Here is an 18,681-nt window from a genome sequence, read left to right as displayed (position 1 = left end):
CGGGGTCTACGTATTATTAGCGAATAAACGCTAAGAAGTCGCCCTAGGAGAGGGGATCCTAGAGGCTCTTTTTATAATTACGCTATTATATTTATAATAATAGGGATATCTTAAATAGGGCCTATTTAATATACTATTTTATAGTACTTTTTACGCGAAGCTTATTACCTACTTCTATAATAATAATCTAGTTTACTACCTAGGTACTCGTAAACTCTTCTCTGATCGGTTTATAGTTATAAAAAGGAGGCTTTTTATATTCTCGTTAACTTAAACGCGTCGCTAGCCGCTTAGTAAGCTATTGGACGAGCTTTTTATATCGACGCCGTTCTTAGTTTCGATCTTTAACTATTATTTTTATTATTTTATAGAAGTAGGTTATTATTAGGCCTATGGGGTTTATTAAACTAGCTATTTTAGTATTACCCGCGCCTTTATGCGCGCCTTAACCTCGTATATTTAATAATTAGTCGTTAATAAACGCCCTATTTATAACGGATAGGGTCTTCGGGGTATTAATAAAGTAACTAGCCCGTAAGAGTAATTTACCCCGATTATCTTCTTTATCTAGCTCTTCCGTAAACGCTAATATTTAAGTAGGACTCGCCCTATAGTAGGCTCGTTCTCCCGGATAGAATAAGGTCGAGTAGTTAACTCCGGATAGCTATAGCTCGTCGGTACTAATAGCTCTTTATTAACGGCTAGGCGTCGTTTCGTTAATATTCCGTTCGTTTTTATAATCTATTATTACCTATACTAATTACTCCGTAAAAGTAAAAGCTTTAGAATTATAAGAGATTAGGCTATAAGTACTTAACTAGCGAGGCTATAATATAAGTATAGGTATATTATAAGACTAAAGCTTATAAAGTCTTTCGTAAGGGCTCTGCTTTTTAAAAAGTTCTTTTATAATAAGATCCGTGTACTGGTTGCTAAGTTATCGGCGTCTTATCGCCGGCCGCATCCCGAATCTATTATAATACCCCCGGATCTATTTTTATATATAATAAGGAATTAATTAAATTAATAAGGGCTAGTTTTACTATTTATTACCCTCGACTTTTTATACTATTCGTACGATTTAGTATGCTCTTTTTTAGAGTAGTTACTTAATTAATATTTATTCTTTTTATAAATATAGTATTACTTTTTTTATTACCCTGCCCGTAAGTTAAATCTCTATTTATTTAACGAATCTGGGCCTTTTTATTAGTAATTACTATATTTAGCCTCTTTTCTTTTTTTATTATACGTTCAATCGACTTAATATTATTAGTAAGGGCTATTATATACTTAGAAATAGGTTTAGTATAGTATTTTTACCTTAATATTAAAACTAAATCTTAGCTTTAAATAGAGCGTTTTATAGTTTTCAGGTGCTTAGTATAGGGTTATTTTTACTTTTAGTATACGTTAGACTATAATATAGAGATATCTAACTTTTTATTTATTTATCCCCTTATTTAGCTAGGTTTTTATTAATTTATCGATTTAATTAATAAGCTTTTTAAGGATTTTTATTTACGATTTACTTTTTATTATCCTAGCTATAAATATAAAAAAAATTACTCGTAGTTTAAATAGGAGCTCTAGGTTTTTATTATAGGTTTTAAAGCGGCTTTAGATTACGTTAATTATATTAAGAAAGTCGTTTCGATCGAGATGACGTACTACTTCGTAGTAATAATTAGAGGCTTTATTTATGAGTACGATATTAATTACCGAATAGTACTAATATTCCCTAATTCTGACTTTTTTATAATAATCGTGAAATATCGTTAGGGTTTTTTATAAGACCTTATACTTCCCCCTAAAATATAATTTCTTTTTTAAGAAGATCTTTTTAAGGTCTATGAATTGCTTTATATTTATTACTAAACTTTTAGTATTTATATGCGATTTTTGCGTCGTTACGTATTATTAATAACTTTAGGTTTTTTTTTTTATTAGCCGATCGGTGCCGAATTTTATATTAGTAACAGTAACGAGTTATAAATTAAAATAGGCAGAATTGTTAATTATTATACTTCTAGTATTATATTTTGCCCCGGTATATCTTTTTATAATAATAGATTTTTATTAGTAATTATAAGGAGGAAATCTAGGTCGTTTACTTTTTTTTTAAATTTATTAAAGCGATTATACGCTTTATTAACTTATACTTAGTTTTATAATACGAATTCCTGTTTTATAATTATTATTATTAGTATTTTATATAGCTTTTATAATTAGAATTGCGCTAGTAATACCCCTTACTTATAAAGGAATTTATTAATTACTTTTATAATTCTTAAGCTTACGATTACGAACTATTCGTTTAGCTAGTAACTAAGGTTATTTATAATTTTATAAAATAGGGGTTACCCCTATAGCCCCTTTTTTTTATAAACTTTAGTTAAATAAATTAATATTACGTTAATTTACTTACCGTTAGGCTAATTAAAATTCTATATATTTACGTCCCCTAATAGTCCGGGTTAATATTTACTTATTTATAAGGGATTAGGATTTTATTTAGGATCGGGTTTCGTTCTTTTTTATTTTATTTTAACTTACTAAGGGTTATACTCTAGTTTATACTTATATTAGTAGTTACTAGCGTATTTAATTTTAATAAGGATATATTTAATTTATACGCTAGTTATAATAAATCCGTGCTTTTACTACTTAACGAATTTATTAAGGTTTAGGAAATTTTCGCTTTTTTTTATTATTTTATTACTACTCTCGTTTTTATTATTTTTAGTAATTATTACTATTCTTTTAGATCGCTAGTTATTATATTTATTAAGATCCTCCTTTTTATTTAGTATAAAAAGGTAGGTTTTAGTAGTTCTTTTTAATAATAATAGTAATAAACGTTTATATTATTATAAAAAAATATAGTAATTAGTTTTAGGATTTTTATTAGTTACCGATTTCCGCTATCCTATATATTTCTAACTTCTTAAGCCTCGTACTTTTTATAATTTTTAAATAGCTTCTTTCCCTAACTTACCTCCTCTAGGGTAATATTCTGTAGGAATAGTTAAAAATAGACGCCGGGCGGCTCGTAAAAGAGCTATATAAGCTATTAAGAACTATATAAGCTATTAAATATAGTTAACGGAGTTAAGTCCTCCTTTTTATAAAATCGTAGATTTTAAAAACCTACTAAAAATACTTATTTATTACTTATATATAATAAGGTTAGATATTTTAAAAATCTTATTTTTTATAGCCTCTTAGTACCCTATTTTATATTTTTTAAGTAGTCTTTTTCGTAATTTAATTATAATTAAGTAATTATTACTTACTAATAATACCTTTTATTACTTAGTTAATTTCTTAAAACTAATAATCTCGTGCTAAGAGCTAGTATAAAAAAAAGTTTTTTAGTAGCCCTCTAAAGGATTCTTTTCTTTTCCCCTTAGATCCTCGTTTTTTTAGCTTTTTTTTAAACTAATAATAACTTTAATAAGAGGTTATAAGATTATTTTAAAATAATTACTTTTTTTTTAAGTTAATTTCTAAGATCCGTAATACTCTTAACTTAATATTATTAAAACCTTTAAATCCCCTCCTCCCTTATTAAACCGTCCTTTATATTTTATTTTTAAATAATACCTAGGGAGTAATTAAGGGAGCTACGAGGAGGTTATTTAAATTATAAGCTTAAAAGTATACCTATAAGATCCTCGTAATAATAAACTTTTTTATATATTATAAATTTCTTAACTTAATAATTCTTATAGGGTTACTTTTATTACTAAGTAAGAATATTTATATTTAAAGATCCCCTTTTTTAATTATATAGTACTTTTTTATATTATATTATTAAGCTCGTTCGTTATACTAATTAATTAAGTAAGTAGTCGTTACGTAAGTATTTCTTTTTATTAATTTAACTAGTTAATTTTTAATTACGGACTAGTTATAAAAAAGTTATTTAATAAAAAAGCTACTTGGGGTAATAATAAAAGGCTAGTTATTTAAGTAGTTCTATTAATTAACGTATTTTAATATAATAAACGTCGACCTTTTATAAATAATAAAGGGCTACGATTACTTAATTCCGTATAGTATTCGAGAATTGCCTCTTTTTTTATTTACTTCCGTAAGGTTAATTAGTACAAATTTCTTATCCCGTATAATATTAAAAAGTCGTCTTTTTTATATAATAAGATACCTTACCGATTTATAATAATAAAATTTAATTACTAATTAATATTAGTATCCTTATTATAAAGTAGTTAGTTCGAACCGTAGTTAACGAAGAGATTAATTAAACTATATAAATATTTATATAGGTATAAAAAGGAGGTTCTAACCGTAGGTTGGGCTAGCTATAATAATTATAAATAGGGCCCCTAATTGGCCCCTGCGCAGTCGGCCGTATGCCGCGGTCGAATTGGACTTCTAATCCGATAATAACCTATAATTCCCAACTATACTTTAACTCACCTACAATTCTTATATCTTACGCTTTCAGCATCTACGTAAGTGAAATAACAGCAAGAAAGTAGCGCACAAGACGCTCTAAAGATTCATAACCACTTTTGTAAGGTGCGGACCATCTCCGAGCAAAAATAGAGAGACCGGCGAAAAGATGAGATTCCGAGATTGAATTAATTCGCATACGGCATCGTATAATATAAACAGAACTTTTTCTGGAGGAGGCTTTCTACGGTCCCCTTGACCTCTCATAATCTAATCTACGAATATAGTATAAAGATCTGAGAATCATATCTCACTAACTCAAAATCCGAAGATGATAAGTATTATGTTAGTATGAAGGTGTTTTGCCCTGACTTTGCTTGGGGTTTCAAAGTTTCGATGACCGCCTTATAAGTTGTAGGAATAATCTCATGAGCCCTCATTTCTCAAAACAATCTACCATTAGTATGAATGATGGATCTGATCCTCTGATTCTTGACCTCCACGGGAGTCTGACTGTCCGGCACTATGAGTCCTCCGCCACAAATTCATTTGTTAAAGAGAGACTCCGGATTCATGTTCTATAAGCTTTTTGAAACTTTCTTCAAGTTTGTCTGTAACCTGAGTGGACCAAAAGCCTATCAGTCGCTGAAGAGGCATCGCCCGACTCTTTCTGCCGCCGTTCTAGACTCCATCGTCAGTCGTGGCCCACCGAGCCAACCCAACCCTGAGGGTCCTTAGTAGCACTCTTCGTCGCAGCAGTCGAGCCTTGTTGGCTAAGTGGTATAGCGTCTCACTAGTATTAGTGACATGAGAAGATCGGCGGTTCGATTCCGCCACGAGGCGATGCGTAGCTCACACAAATGCGTGATACCTTTTGTTTTTGGATCTCATCGACCAGCTCCCGAATGAGGGCGATTCACGACTGTGCTCCACTTACCCAACGTTTTCTCGTTTGATGCGTCTACAGCTGAGCGCATTGCAGCTATTGGTATAAGGATGCTGAAGAGCACAAGTTGCACAATCAGCGAGTGAATACAGTTGTATTGGCGCCGGAATTGCGTCCACAAGACATATGTAGCTTGTTTGATACGCATTTTTGATAACAAGCGCACTTCGCAGAGAGTTGCCCGGCGTTGGAGGAGTGGAGACAGCACGAGTAAAGGACCGGCATCGGCCGTCATCTTACTGTCGGAGTCTCTTGCCTTAACCACCTCCAAAGGCAGGCTTTACGTAAGGAACTTTGTGTATCCAAAGTGCCAAAGTAGCGGGGTTCTCCCGGTTGATGGTATCGGGATGCCATAAGCACCATGATATAAGAACTTCAGTCGTCTTCCGTTCATAGTGTACAAGCTATTCGCGTCCCTCTTTACTCAAAGCGTTACTCTGCCAAGTTCCCCCCTCTCCTTCACTCGACCGAATCGCCAACAGAAGTGACAAAATGTCAGCCGCCGACATGGATCCCGCGCAGCGTCTCAAAGATCGGAAGCCGATCCCGAAGCCCGTTCCGGCTTATCTCCCGACCGCCGGCTCGGTGCTCACGGTCGACAAGGAGCTGTACGGATCCGCACAGCAGGCAAAGAGAGTGTTGATTGAGGAGTTCACGCTGCCAATTCGGTCAGGAAGAGCATGGAAAGCACCCGCCGGTTCAATTGTGAGGATCAGCACACCGGAGGGTCCTCAAGTCGGTACGTCGCGAAGATGAAAGATAAAGACTCCTCTTCTCAGAATGAGGGGCGCTCATTCCGACCACAGGTGACTTGAACATTTGGAACGCCCACAACCCCCGCGAACGCTTCTGGGCGAGTCGCACCAAGCAGCTCCACGCCAGCCATGTTTCGACGGGCGATCGCCTCTGGTCCAACTTGCCTTACATGCGCCCGCTAGCCACCATCATCAAGGACTCTCTGGACTGGTACGGCGAGGATGAGCACGGCGGGCGTGTGCACGATCTCCTCGGCACGCGCTGCGATCCGTACATCAACACCGTTCTCAGCGGTGGCAACTACAACTTCCAGTGTCATTCCAACTTGACGCGCGCGGTGCTGCCGTACGGGCTGAACGAGCAGGATGTCCATGACGTGATTAACATTTTCCAAGTAACTGGCTTGGATGAGCAGGGGCGGTACTTTATGAACCCCTGCCCTGCGCAACCTGGTGATCACCTTGAGTTTTTGGCTGAGCAGGATCTTTTGATGGCTTTGAGTAGGTGTTACCCCTTTTCCTTGTGAGCGTGTTTGCGCTGCGACTACATTGGATCCAACAGCCTGGATTGGTGAAAGCTGTTAAACAGCTGTGAGCACATGACTGACTGGTATCGTAGGCACCTGCCCTGGTGGCGATCTCTCGCTTTGGGGCTTTGGCGAGGACAGCGAGGAGGAGATGATCAAATGCTGTCGCCCACTCAAGGTCGAGGTATTCCGTCTTGAGGACGAGAGTCTCTTGCAGCGTGGTGGCTGGAAGCCGGCCGAGGTTTCCAAATACAGCGGGCGTCACGGGATGAGCATTCCTCTGGGGGAAGTTCGCAAGTGATTATGATGAAACGAGAGGGCTGTAGATGATGTTTTTAGAGGAGTACAAAGGCTGGAAGGGATAGGAGGTGATGACTGGAGTTAGGCGTGTAGATGAAGTGGGATGAGATCACTAGACATGAACCAGAACATGCATCAACATCGATGCCTCACATCAGGGTGAATCTTTAGATGTAATTTCCAAGTGGCCTATGATCTTTCCGGTCCCTTGCGCCTCCCAATGCCAAAGTACGGTCTATCCCGCTGAATTGGCAGCACCGCCGGCAGCAACCCCAAGTGATACGGATTATTCGCATCAACCCCAAACATGACCGACGCCGAACTCCTCTTCTGCATCGTCACCTCATCAGCAGCACAGCTTCCATGCAATTCCTGGTCCCACCACGGTCCTCTAACGGCATTCGCAATAGCCAAGAACGTCGCTGCTCTGAACGGCAGACCGCGCGACTTGCTCCTCCATATATCCAGACAACTGACAGAGAAGACGACGCTCAGCATCGCCAGCACGATCCACAGCACCACTGTCCGCATGATGTACACATCCTCCTTGACCCTCGCCACTGCAGGCACGCTGGCGGTGCCAAAGTACCCTGCCGTCGAGATGGCGGCGATGGACTGTGCAATGTTGCCGAAGAAGTGGCCCCAGTCTGCTGATGTGGGGATCGCGTAGAGAGTATCGATCGTTTTGTCAACGATTTGGAGCTGCTCGCGGAAGATCCACCAGGGAATGGCAGTCATGTAGTCCTTCAGTACGTTTAATGCCGCCTTATCGATGGCTGTGGTGTTCGATCCTGGGTTGCCCACGCAATCCGTCATCAAGGTGCCGTTGAACGTGCAGGCGCCGACTTCCCATGAGAATTCGGGAGTGCACTTGGTGCGGGAGATCCAGTGACCCTCGGCAGTCTGTGTAAGGCTGCTATCATTGGTGCGAGTCTCGGCTTTGAGGGATGAGGAGGGGCCTGCGGAGATGAAGTATGTGGTGCCACCGATAGGAACGTTGTTGATGGAGTTGTTGGCTGCGCTGTTCCAGAGGCGCAGACTCTGTGATTCCTGTTTTCTGGGGGCGAGATCGATCGTCTGGTTGGTGGAATCGGGAAGGGTAAAGGTGTATGAAGCGTTGCCGCCGTTGACGGAGGTGGTGAATGGTATCTCGGTCGCTGCTTCGCAGTTGGCATCCCAGTGATACAGAATAAGGCCGTGGTAGGTCGTGTTAACGTTGAAGGTTAGGTTGTGCGTCGGAATGGGGCCAATGACGCCCGAGAAGACGTCGACGAGGGCACTTTGGCTGACGATGTTCCCAACAAAGGTGTAGACGGTTCGCGAAAGGAAGTTATCGTTGTCATCAAGGGTCTGCTTGAAGGTTCCCTGCCCGTCCCAACCCATCGCGTTGGCCAATCTCGTAACGGAGGAGTCGTTTGAGGGAAGGATGGGCATTCCGACGACGTCAACTCCGGTGATGTTTTCGTAATAAGCTCCGGTCGTGAGCATAAGAGTGCCGACGGGAACGATCGAGGTGCGAATGACGATGAGCGCGGCCTGCATGACGGCGTACCACCACGAGTATTTCCCCAGTATCCGCAGCGTCCAAGCACTCGAGTCGTCTCCTATCTTGTCCAAGTCCGCCAAGAGAACCGGCCGCTGCGCCGTGAGAGCGAAGAGTCGAAGGTGTCGGAAGTCGTGCATGATCCATTGGACCAACATGCCCGCCGGGGCAAGTAGTGCTGAAAGGGCGATACCAGAGTAAAGCTGATCGACCTTCAAGGAGTCTGGCGTGCGAAAGACGCGTTGCATGTAGTAGTCTCTGTCGACCGCGGGTCCCTGATACGACCAGACAACCGCCGCCACCGCAGCAAGAAGGTATACCAAGATGCAAGAGATGTAAATCTTGAGAAACTTGAAATCCTGGAACCTAAACATGCGTTCGGCCGTGGTCCCGCCATAGTGTAGCTGTCCGTCCGACGGCAAAGACCCACTTTGCGGCATGTTCTTTTCGGCAGAGGCCCGGTCCTCATCGGACACATCCCGTTGGAGGGAGCTGTACTCAATTTTCGAAGCCATGGCAAAAGAAACGACCGTATTCCTACCCGAATTTCCTGAACCTTGAGAAACGTGAGCACGCGAGCAGGAGATGAACAGAGATTTTAAGAGATACCTTTTCCGCCACATGTTCCTACACGGACACGGACACGGAGCAGACAGACCCTTGCTTCCAAGGTCTGTGAATCTACTGCATGTCAGCCTCTAATTTTGTAGCCTGGCGATCCTTCGACGACCCGCCCGGGTGGGATCAACGTTGGGCTGAAGGTCTAGCCCATCTTACGCAGCCACCAGAATAGAGCCAGCTCTTAATTGGACAGTCCTTGCCCCGGAGTGAGAACAAGCATAACTAGGTACCCGCGCCTAGGGTGGCATCTGAATCAAGCTACCGAGCGCTGCGTGCGCCAAGACCGGCTTACTGTCAGCCACTGTTTGGAGACTTATTGAGGCCTACCAGAGGGATGAGGAATGATGCGTGCACTGCGGACAAATAGGTAAAGTCTGAATTGCATGTCAGAGGGCGGAAAGGCGACCTGGATTGAGGGTATCTTACCCACGTTATTTTGAGGCTCTGCTGATTCTGCCATCTGTAACACTACCATTGCTATCTCTGATTTAGAAGGAGCTCAACTCATTCCGGCCGTTCAGCCCATTCTTCATTATCTTAACCCTCTGCCTCAACCCCGAATCACCTTTGGATATTGCTTCCCAAATCATCTTCTCAACTGCATTGTCATCTTTCGATGTAGCTTCCTGAATCAGACCTTCCGTCTCCAATGACACAATCTGGCTGAGTGATATCCACACATTTCCCAAGCTGCTGCAGGTAGTCAACTTGAGAAACAGAATAGAGGCAGCTGCAACGAGCCCTAGGTGTAACACGATGATAGCAACGACGATACCAAACCCAACCCACCGGACGGGAATCAGCTTTTCCTCTGTCATGGCGTACGTCGCTGGCCAAGCATTCCGGAAGTAAGGCAAGGTATCGTAGTAGGACATTTGCTGAGTGACTGTGAGGATAGCCTGTAGTGCCTCTGGTACGCTCAAGCTCGTCCTGAGCACGTCTTGAAAGAGCGCAGAATGTGCGTAATGAACGGCACGGGAGGAATATCCACCCGTCCGTAGCATCCCACAGGGCGATGGGTCGATTAAGGGGTCGTGCAGGCTGCGTGTCATGAAAGGAAGTTGAGAGGTGACTACGTCGAGTGACAGTCTGTGATCCTCACTCTTCCAACTTTTATTCGGAATAAGTTCGAGTAGTTCCGGGCTAGGGTCTCCGCCGGGAGGTCCTTTGCAGATGCTGGAATACTGGTCCCGAATGACATTCGTGGTGTACTGAGTATTCGGGCTGTCCCAAGCTAGGATCGGTTCGTGGCCATCAACCTTACTGGACATGCTAACATTTTGCACATGGCCCTGCAAGTTTGCGAAGCATGCGGTGACCGAGACACCTACTCTCTTGGCATGTCCTTCCCATGGTATGTCAACACTATTCCACATTCCGTCCGAGGTCGATATCCATTTGTCGGCGGAGGCTTCCCAGCGGCTAGTGCTGCCGTTCAAGTTGCCATGAACCCGGAGACCCTGATGCCACTGAGGCATTGTCCCAGTGCCGTTGAATACAAGAAATATAGAGGTGTAGGTAGTGTTCAGTGCTGAAAAGGGTGAGGGAAGAAATGGCATGGTGTAATTCTTCCCATCCGGCCATGTCCTATTTTCTCCCCGACCCACTGAACAGATCGAAAAGTTGTCAATTTGTGAAGCGAGGGGTTCGCCTTTGGAGTAACCATGAATATCTTCAGCGGGAACCACACAGTTGAAAGGCCACTTTGGCTCATCTATCTGGTTTTGGCCTCGGTTGATCGGCAGCTGGTCGTAGCCTCCTTGTATGTCAAACTGCCCGAGGACATTGAACTCGCTGTAGGTCTCTAGCCGTGTATCGTTTGAGAAGTCAAAGGCAACCGCAGAAAATGTGACGTTCCGGATGACAGGTCTGACGCAGACCACTCTGGAGTCTACAACAGCGGCGGGCCCTTCATAATTTCGCAGGCGACTACGGCTTGGCTCATTCGCAAAGGGAATGAATGCCCGTAGGATAGTCCCTGTATCTTCGAAAAATTTCGACTGCTGGGCCTCGGTAGGCTGCCTTTGTAGTTCCGCAAACCTTGGATAGACCCAAGGCTTTGACTTCCAGATTCTGGAGCCCTGCATCACTGTTGGGTTTATGACGCTACTGTTTCCGTACAGCATGTTGACGGCTTTTTGCGGTGCAGTCACATTTACCACTGCGAAATCAGACAGCAAGGCGGTCGAGGCCAACTGAGATGCTGCTGTCAGGAGAACTGAAGTTGTGATAGCCATGGTGTAAACGGTCCCAATGCCCCAGGGCATGTCGAAAGGTGTCCAACTGATCAAACTGTACGGCGATGCAGGCATAGCTCTCAGCATAGAGACGAAGGGAGCCGCGCTGAAAGATATCCCTGTCCGTTCTATCATGAGCGAGGCGATCATTGCGGTGAACAAGCTCATCTGGAGCGCCAGACAAACACGCAGCGCAGCGGCCGTCAGAGTGATTGATCTAGACGCCCAGTCGGCGAAAACGATTTGACTCCATAATGTGTTTTGCACAACGACTTCTTTGGCCTGTATTGATGTTTTCCAGAAAAAGCTCATGAAGCCAACAGCTCCGATGATGAAGACAGTGCCAATGCCGAGGACGTAGAGTCCGAAAGTGCCGATCGCTCGCCATCGGCTGGGCTCTTGCGGTGGGCTCGCTTGACTGAGCAGGGAGCCAGCCTCGTTGATCAATGACGTCGCAGGGAGAACTTTCCAAGTCGGTATGTCGTAGTCCAAAGTTACCTTGGTAGCTTGGTGCTTGTCGAATAACGTTGGCGCCCGTGGCTCCTCATGCTCGCGAGATGACCGTTCTTGCACGCATGTAATGGATGTACGGATTGACAACGAATTGACACTGCTAACTTCGGACACATCGTCTGTGCAGGGTGAACTTGGTCTTCTGTTCATATTGCAAGATGAACGAGTAACCGAGCGGAGTGCAGTCCCGAGTAGAGACTCGAGGCAGAAAGTTGGGGCAGAAGTGCCATTTAATCATGCTTGGGAATATTATCGCACGACAGACACTCTCTCAGCCTGACCCTACCACACTTGCTTATGCTGGCATGGCTCAGCCACCGACACACATGCAGTGCAACCCGTATTGATATTTTGACATAGTGGCTGGTATAGCTGCAATGTAACCCATGTTGTTATATTGCAGTAATGAGCTCATGCACCTATCTACTTAAGAAAATTTACCTGTGTAGAGATGTGTCCACATTCTAGGGGTATGGATGCTGGCTTTCAACAAAATCTTCTGACACACGTCCTCTGAAGTTAATTACTTCACAGCTCTAGCTATGCAATTGAGAATTGATTTACTTTCGTTCTATAAAGCCGGGGGCCCCGAAAGTAACCAAAGTATTCTCTGCTAATGTGGTTCTTATCCCCTCCCCCCCTTCTGTCCCAGGTAAAGGGCAGGGCGAGGCAACTTCGATCATGTACCAAGCTGGCAGACTGAAACAGTGAGTTCCATCACCATTAACACCAAAATTCCCTCGAATCAGTCTTAGAAACCACTTTGACACAGAAGGAAGCTTCGTCCTCCCTAGACTCTGGCTTATCGATCCCACACCAGATTTCGCTCATAGCCTTGTGAAAGAAGTCTCTGTCTCTGTCCGGAACATGAATGGTGAAGCTTTCGAGGTTTTCAAAGTCCCCTTCGTGAACGGCGTCGGCAAGCCATTCGATGTCCGTGAAGTCCGAGTGGTGCTGGGCCAGGAAGGTTAGGCTTCGAAGTGATCGAGGTAATGTGGCGATGAACGCATTTGGGCCGTCCAAGGCGTTCTGATAATTCAAATCAAAGTCCGCTGGATCCACCGAAAGATACTCGAGTCTTTGAAACATTCCAAAGGTATCGAACCACTTGTGCTCCTCCATTTCGATGTGGCATTGGACGTGAATGTCAATCAGGGTATCTGAATGTTGCGCCAGCGCCCGTCGGATCCTCATCGGAGAAATGTTCTGCTCATCCGAGAACCAGGAGAAACGCGTACTGTAATAAAAAGAATGAAGACCAGGCGGAATTCGGAGAAATTCTCCCTGGTCTGGGAAGTCGCTGCCCACAAGAGGTGCTTCCGAAAGAGACAAACGCTTGAGCCTTTTGAAAGTGTTGAAAGCCTGGACCGGGACGCTTTCAAAGCCGCAGCCTTCAAACTCCTCAAGGTTGGGTGCAAGACGAGTGAGCAAGTGAAAGTCTGAGAGATCGATGGTTGTAATTACGTGAGCGTCCAAACGAAGAAAGGTCAAGTTCGGAAGCAAAGCCTCTGGTGTCTCTGAGGGGGGTATCAAGAGATATGGCAAGACCGACCAAACATCGTCAAAGTGGTTGAAAACTCCATTGTCGGCGTTCCACTTCGGGCCAAACAGCCCAGTGATCATGACTTGAGATACACCTCGAAGCTGATGGAAAAGCAGCGAAGATAATACATTGTTGTATGACCATAGACTATTTGTGTTGCCCTGTAGTGCGCGGCTGAGGCTTGTCTGACCAATTTCGCGAGCCAGATGATCGACTTTCTGGACATCGTCCCTAGTTCGCTCCAGGTGGCAAGAAAAAGCTTTTTCAAAGTGTATCTGAACTTTATTCACCTTGGAGCGGAGGTCCTTGCGATGATAGAGAACCTTGATCAACGACAAGATGTCGAGGCCGGCTGGGTCCCGGACGGCGAGATAGATCTTGCGATAGAGAAGAGGTTGCGTTGCATATTGGAATGACTTAGAAACCCTAGAAAGAATCGCGAGCGTATACTGGTCGGCTTTCCAGTCCTTCTTTACACCAAGTGGGGTGTCATCTTGGAAGCATGCGGCAATTTCACCCAGCATCTCGGGAGGAAGGCTCGATATCGATGCCATGATGGACAAGTGACACGGTGCGATGATTGCACGGCCGGGAGGATATGAAAGAACAAGGTCGACGGCTGGCTTGATACTATGAACTCGTTAGTTTTCAATATTCTTTAAGTAGAGTGGGAGTTTTCTACCTCTCCCTACCTTAGCTGAGGGGTAGGCAACAGGAGGGCGGTGGATGATGCTTGGATTTATCTTGCTGCTGCGGGACAATCCTCTGTCGGCGATGCGCGAGTGTCCTGCTCTGCGGTGTTTGACGAAGGGTCAGAACAAGATGGTGATGGAGAAAAGAAAAGATTTCTTTCGCAATGGGTCAGGAAGAAGTAGGGAAGGGAAGGGGAGGAAGAGAATAGAATCGACGGGAAGGAAGTCGAAAATAAATCTTGTGTGGAAGGAGCAAGAAGTGGAAGGTACCTCCCAAAGTTTACTTCCATATCTTCTTCCTCAAGCTCGTCTTTCCCCGAAGGCAGGAAGGAACGAACTGTGACCTCGTGCCGAAACAGACATCAAGAATTGGAGTCATTTGAATTCTGGAAGGAGTTCCTCCTATTCGACCAGATACAGTCGATATTTGATGATGGCAGTCTCTGGTTTCTTGGCATCAAGAGAGCTCACAACTCTTTACCTTCACTTCACTACTTTAAGGTGGACCGTGTTGGACGCAAAGGAATGCTAATGTTGTACGGAACGCTTCTTGGAACTTGTCATGTTGGTCCTGCCTAGTACTAGGTACAGCATTACAATATCAAAATGATATCAAGCACAAGACCAGCAAGGCGTAGGCAGCTTCGATTTATGTCAGGTTTCGTGATTAGCTCTCACCTGATGGGGCTACTGTACTTTAAGGGAGCATTCGATACTCAATTTTGTTCTGAACTACGAGGTTTAAAGGAGAAATCAAACCCAAACCAGATCATTTCAAATCACAATGTCTACATTACATAGCCCGATATCTGGTGTTGAGGTTCCAGCCACGCTGAAGCAGTGAAACAATATACCGACCACCTCGCTGAAGACGGTTCTTGACCCTCTGCGCAAACTCCCAGTGAAGCTTCTTGACACGGCATCTACCTCGTACTCTACCTTGACGCTTCTGGGAGCGTCGGTTCTTCTGCCTGTACAAGTAAGCATTCATCTTCTTCCTTCGCTGGTAAAGCGTTTGCCGGAGCAACTGGCATAGCTCAGTACCGGGGGTGAGTAACCTGCGGAGAAAGTCTCTATCCATGATAGCCTTCTGTCTAGATATACGCTTGTGGATTTTAGCTTGCTCAAGGTGCAGGTCGACAATGTAGTCATCGTCTTCGAAGCCTGAGCCGGTCTTGGATGCGGTGGGAGTTCTGGGCGGAGTTGTTAGTTCATCGGAGCGACGCTGGAAGGTGCGCACTTGGTCTTGGCTATTGAAACGAACGCGCTTCTTTTCGACTCGATAGAACGACCCTCTTGAGTTCTTGAAGCAGCTTTGGAGAGTTGGCGTTGATTGCGACATGTTGGATGGGATGCTTGGAGGACTATGAGGTTTAAGGCTTAGACAACTGGGCACTCGGCCTTATGTAGTCGTAGACAAGCTGGAGTAGTTGGTCTCAGACTAAAGAACTGTAGAAGGCAGCTCCAGGACAGACAAGGAGATACATGACATGTCGATAACATGGCTCAATTCGAACAAGGGCTAAGAGTACTGCACACAATTCAAACGATCTGTGAAAGAACAACCTTGGCCGTGACTTCGAAGCCTGGCTTTGTCTCCTACTTAGACCCTGAAGTAGACCTCATCACCAATCTGGAAACAATAATTCTATTGACGACTACCAGAACGCGTATACAATCAAATGCGTAAGAGGCCTGTTTGGGATCACGGAATATGACGCTTGATAAATCTGGTCAGCCCCATTGAACACCGGAAATGCGGGGTGATCGTTTCGGCGCCGAGATGCCTGTCCAGGCTCAATGAGCGGCATCTGGTGAACAGGATCCCCGACCGACGTCATTCTCATGCTCTCATATCATTTGTGGTGATGGTTTTCAGTCTCACTGCTGTGTATCACTCATTTACACAGACGGTGCTATATCTCTTGAGTTTTGCTGCTATCGCCGGGCTTGAGATGCCTCGTGAATGTCACTCCAGCAGCAGGTCAATCCTCCCCAGTCTGGTCCGGAGCGATTTACCCCGCTACCCCGCCATCCGGCCATTCAGGCCCCGGTACCACTACACTTCCAGCGGCAACCTCTCACTTTCAACTCAACGGCTCTCATTCCAGCTCACCTCATCAACCATGGCTTTCATACGCCCCTACAAGGCATCTGACTTTGATGCGACGGGTCATATAGTGCGTCTCAATTCTCCTTATCTTGGCCTATCTTTGTTCCACAGCGACTGACAATGAACCCAGTGCCGCGCCACGCTCCCACCGTCCCTCGAGCGTTCCGAAGCAGCGACCAGGACCGCGCCTTACCTATGGACACATCAGTATACTCATCTATCTCCTGAGACTTGTCACATACTTGACGATGGCGAGGGAAACTGCGTCGGCTACTGCATTGGCTGCCCCAACGTGAACGACTTTGCGAGCGCGTACCCGCGGTACATCAAGGAAGTCCTTGAGACGTCCAAGGAGCTGGACGGAAGAAAGCCTAAGAGCCTTGAGACGAAAGCGCCATGGAACTTCCCAGACACGGGGGAGGTGAATGAGGAGGCTCTCCTCCAGCAAGCATTCAACCCGACATGGCTGGTGCTTGACGATGAGCGAAAGGAGCTCTGGGGCAACTGGAAGGCTACGATGCACATCGACCTGCTGGAGCCATGGCAGGGCAAAGGCTTGGGAAGAAAGCTGATTGACAAGTTCGTTGAGAGTCTGAAAGAGGCCGATCAGCGCAACGGTGGCTCCAGTGGGAACAGGCTCTATGGTAAGGGCGTGCATATTGGCGTCGGTGGTGAGAACGACAAGGTCGTGCCGTTCTACGAGAAGCTGGGGTTCCGGGTGTATCCTACAGACGAGAAGGGATCAATCTGGATGGTGAAGGACGTCGAGTAGCTTTTTACTTTGTCCAAATCCTTTTCCTTACATCAAGTTCAATTCAGAAATACCAACACTAGCAACAACGATCTCTGGCCATCAAGATGTGACAGTCTAGACAAAGTCGAGTCTCCAGATGTCTCCCAACCTCGAGTTATCTTCAGCAAGACCTCCATGAACAACCACAGCCTGCTTGCTCCCATCCCCCACCACATCCGCATCAAACCAACCTCTTGGCGGCGGCGCATCCCCCTCGAAGAAGACCTTATCCCACGTCCCGGCCACAATGTCGAAAGCCCACACGTCCGAGAGCATCTTGCCAGCACCAGCGTGACCCAACGAACTAGGATCGCGCTCGCCAAACAGCGTCACAAGATGCGGCTTACCGTCCACCTCAACCGCGACGAGCGCTGATACACTTCGCGCCTCGGGGCCTTTGACACCATCTGGCTTGTACGTAATCGTAGACCAAGCCGCGGAAGCGGGGTCGTAGACATCAAGAGAACCGCCTTGCTCGGAAGTGCCATCGAAGCCATTGATGCGATATAACTTGCCTCCAGAGAAAGCGATGGACGCGCCGCCGCGCGCTGGAGGAGGTGCTGCAGCGAGCTCCTTCCACGTCTTCGACTCGATATTGAAGGACCACAGATCGGCGAGGCGGCCTTTCTCTGGGCAGCCTGCGTGGATGTAGATGGTCTTGTTGCCGTCTGAGGCAGTGCAGTGGTAGCTGCGTCCGGCTGGGTGTGGTGCCGTTGCGTCGGTCGGCGTGAGTTGATCCCAGCGAGATTGGGATGGGGTGTATCGCCAGACGCTGCCAGATTCCTCGACGGGTTCCATGGCGATACCGCCGCGGCCGGAGAAGAGATAGAAGGCATCTTTCAGCGCTGTGCTGGGGGCTCCGACTCTGGGAGATGGGGCTTCGGTGTCGGTGGAGATGGTCTTGACGGAGGCTGAGTCTGTGGTGAAGAAGGTCTGTTAGTGGTGCAAGTTTGGGGTATGAATGGGTGAGTATGAGACAATGCCTTTCCCGGACTGAAGTTCGGCAACATCGAGTTGGTTGTCTACGGGCTCTCGTGGGAGGAGTTCACCGCCGAAGACGAACACTTGAGTCCCGCTTACGGAAACTGCTTGCGATGAACGCCTGAGACGGTCGTTCGAAGCAAGTCGAACCCAAGCAGCAGAGAGTTTGGCCATTTCAGCGACTATTGAAGACTTGAGTGGATTTACTGGTCTGGTTTGGGGAGTGAATGAAGTATATTCGCAGACAGCAGCCGTACTTATAGCTGGATGCCCTTGTCTTCAGATCCGTCATGCCTCGATCTGATAAGGAGCTTCACCCAAGACCGGTTCCAAACCGAGCGCTCCACCACGCCATCTGACCAACGACGTAAAGTATCGCCATATTCCTGGATCACTTACAACGTGTCACTGAAGATGTCGGACGCATGATGGCTCGGCAGGCAGGGATGTAATGTGCTCAAACCGGAATCACTTTGCCCTCCGTGACTTATGTCATCGGAGCTGGTTTGACATATTTTGCTCCGCTTAGTCATGTCAACGGGCTCAGACACACACCTTGTCTGGGAGACTGTACTCTGCCATGTGCAACACGGAGGAGGAGAGGCTCCGTTCGATTTCTTAACGCCGAAATCGGATCAAAAGACAGCTTTCAGACTTATACACACCTCAAACCCAGTGTCTTCCAGCATAGAATTTCC

General features: G+C 45.7%; 6 protein-coding genes and 1 non-coding gene across 7 annotated transcripts; 3 read left to right on the top strand and 4 right to left on the bottom strand.

Annotated features, from left to right (window-relative positions):
* The first annotated feature begins 5,182 nt into the window (after positions 1-5,182).
* Positions 5,183-5,262, top strand: CLUP02_tRNA307. The gene has a single exon. It is a non-coding gene; the product is annotated as a tRNA-Thr (tRNA).
* Positions 5,263-5,857: 595 nt separating this feature from the next.
* CLUP02_17077 (uncharacterized protein) lies at positions 5,858-6,948 on the top strand (the record flags this gene model as incomplete). The annotated part of the gene is made up of 3 exons (XM_049295992.1): positions 5,858-6,104; positions 6,172-6,621; positions 6,740-6,948. The coding sequence occupies 3 exons, from the start codon at positions 5,858-5,860 to the stop codon at positions 6,946-6,948; spliced, it is 906 nt and encodes a 301-aa protein (XP_049153139.1).
* A 188-nt stretch (positions 6,949-7,136) lies between these two features.
* On the bottom strand, positions 7,137-9,005 carry CLUP02_17076 (uncharacterized protein; the record flags this gene model as incomplete). The annotated part of the gene is made up of 1 exon (XM_049295991.1): positions 7,137-9,005. The coding sequence occupies one exon, from the start codon at positions 9,003-9,005 to the stop codon at positions 7,137-7,139; it is 1,869 nt and encodes a 622-aa protein (XP_049153138.1).
* Positions 9,006-9,117: 112 nt separating this feature from the next.
* CLUP02_17075 (uncharacterized protein) lies at positions 9,118-12,249 on the bottom strand (the record flags this gene model as incomplete). The annotated part of the gene is made up of 6 exons (XM_049295990.1): positions 9,118-9,171; positions 9,439-9,485; positions 9,538-9,594; positions 9,677-11,914; positions 11,967-12,100; positions 12,188-12,249. 6 exons carry the CDS (start codon positions 12,247-12,249, stop codon positions 9,118-9,120), a joined length of 2,592 nt encoding a protein of 863 aa, XP_049153137.1.
* Positions 12,250-12,584: 335 nt separating this feature from the next.
* Positions 12,585-15,438, bottom strand: CLUP02_17074 (uncharacterized protein; the record flags this gene model as incomplete). Its single annotated transcript, XM_049295989.1, has 6 exons — positions 12,585-14,027; positions 14,097-14,196; positions 14,381-14,539; positions 14,604-14,645; positions 14,694-14,738; positions 14,894-15,438. 6 exons carry the CDS (start codon positions 15,436-15,438, stop codon positions 12,585-12,587), a joined length of 2,334 nt encoding a protein of 777 aa, XP_049153136.1.
* A 414-nt stretch (positions 15,439-15,852) lies between these two features.
* On the top strand, positions 15,853-16,981 carry CLUP02_17073 (acetyltransferase; the record flags this gene model as incomplete). Its single annotated transcript, XM_049295988.1, has 3 exons — positions 15,853-15,885; positions 16,007-16,276; positions 16,340-16,981. 3 exons carry the CDS (start codon positions 15,853-15,855, stop codon positions 16,979-16,981), a joined length of 945 nt encoding a protein of 314 aa, XP_049153135.1.
* A 96-nt stretch (positions 16,982-17,077) lies between these two features.
* CLUP02_17072 (kelch repeat protein) lies at positions 17,078-18,410 on the bottom strand (the record flags this gene model as incomplete). Its single annotated transcript, XM_049295987.1, has 2 exons — positions 17,078-17,919; positions 18,383-18,410. 2 exons carry the CDS (start codon positions 18,408-18,410, stop codon positions 17,078-17,080), a joined length of 870 nt encoding a protein of 289 aa, XP_049153134.1.
* Positions 18,411-18,681: the final 271 nt, after the last annotated feature.

The sequence above is a fragment of the Colletotrichum lupini genome, chromosome 9 (genome assembly GCF_023278565.1).
Source record: "Colletotrichum lupini chromosome 9, complete sequence".
NCBI classification, from domain to species: domain Eukaryota; kingdom Fungi; phylum Ascomycota; class Sordariomycetes; order Glomerellales; family Glomerellaceae; genus Colletotrichum; species Colletotrichum lupini.
Note: the sequence above shows the minus strand (reverse complement) of the source record. Positions and strands in the feature narration are given on the sequence as shown.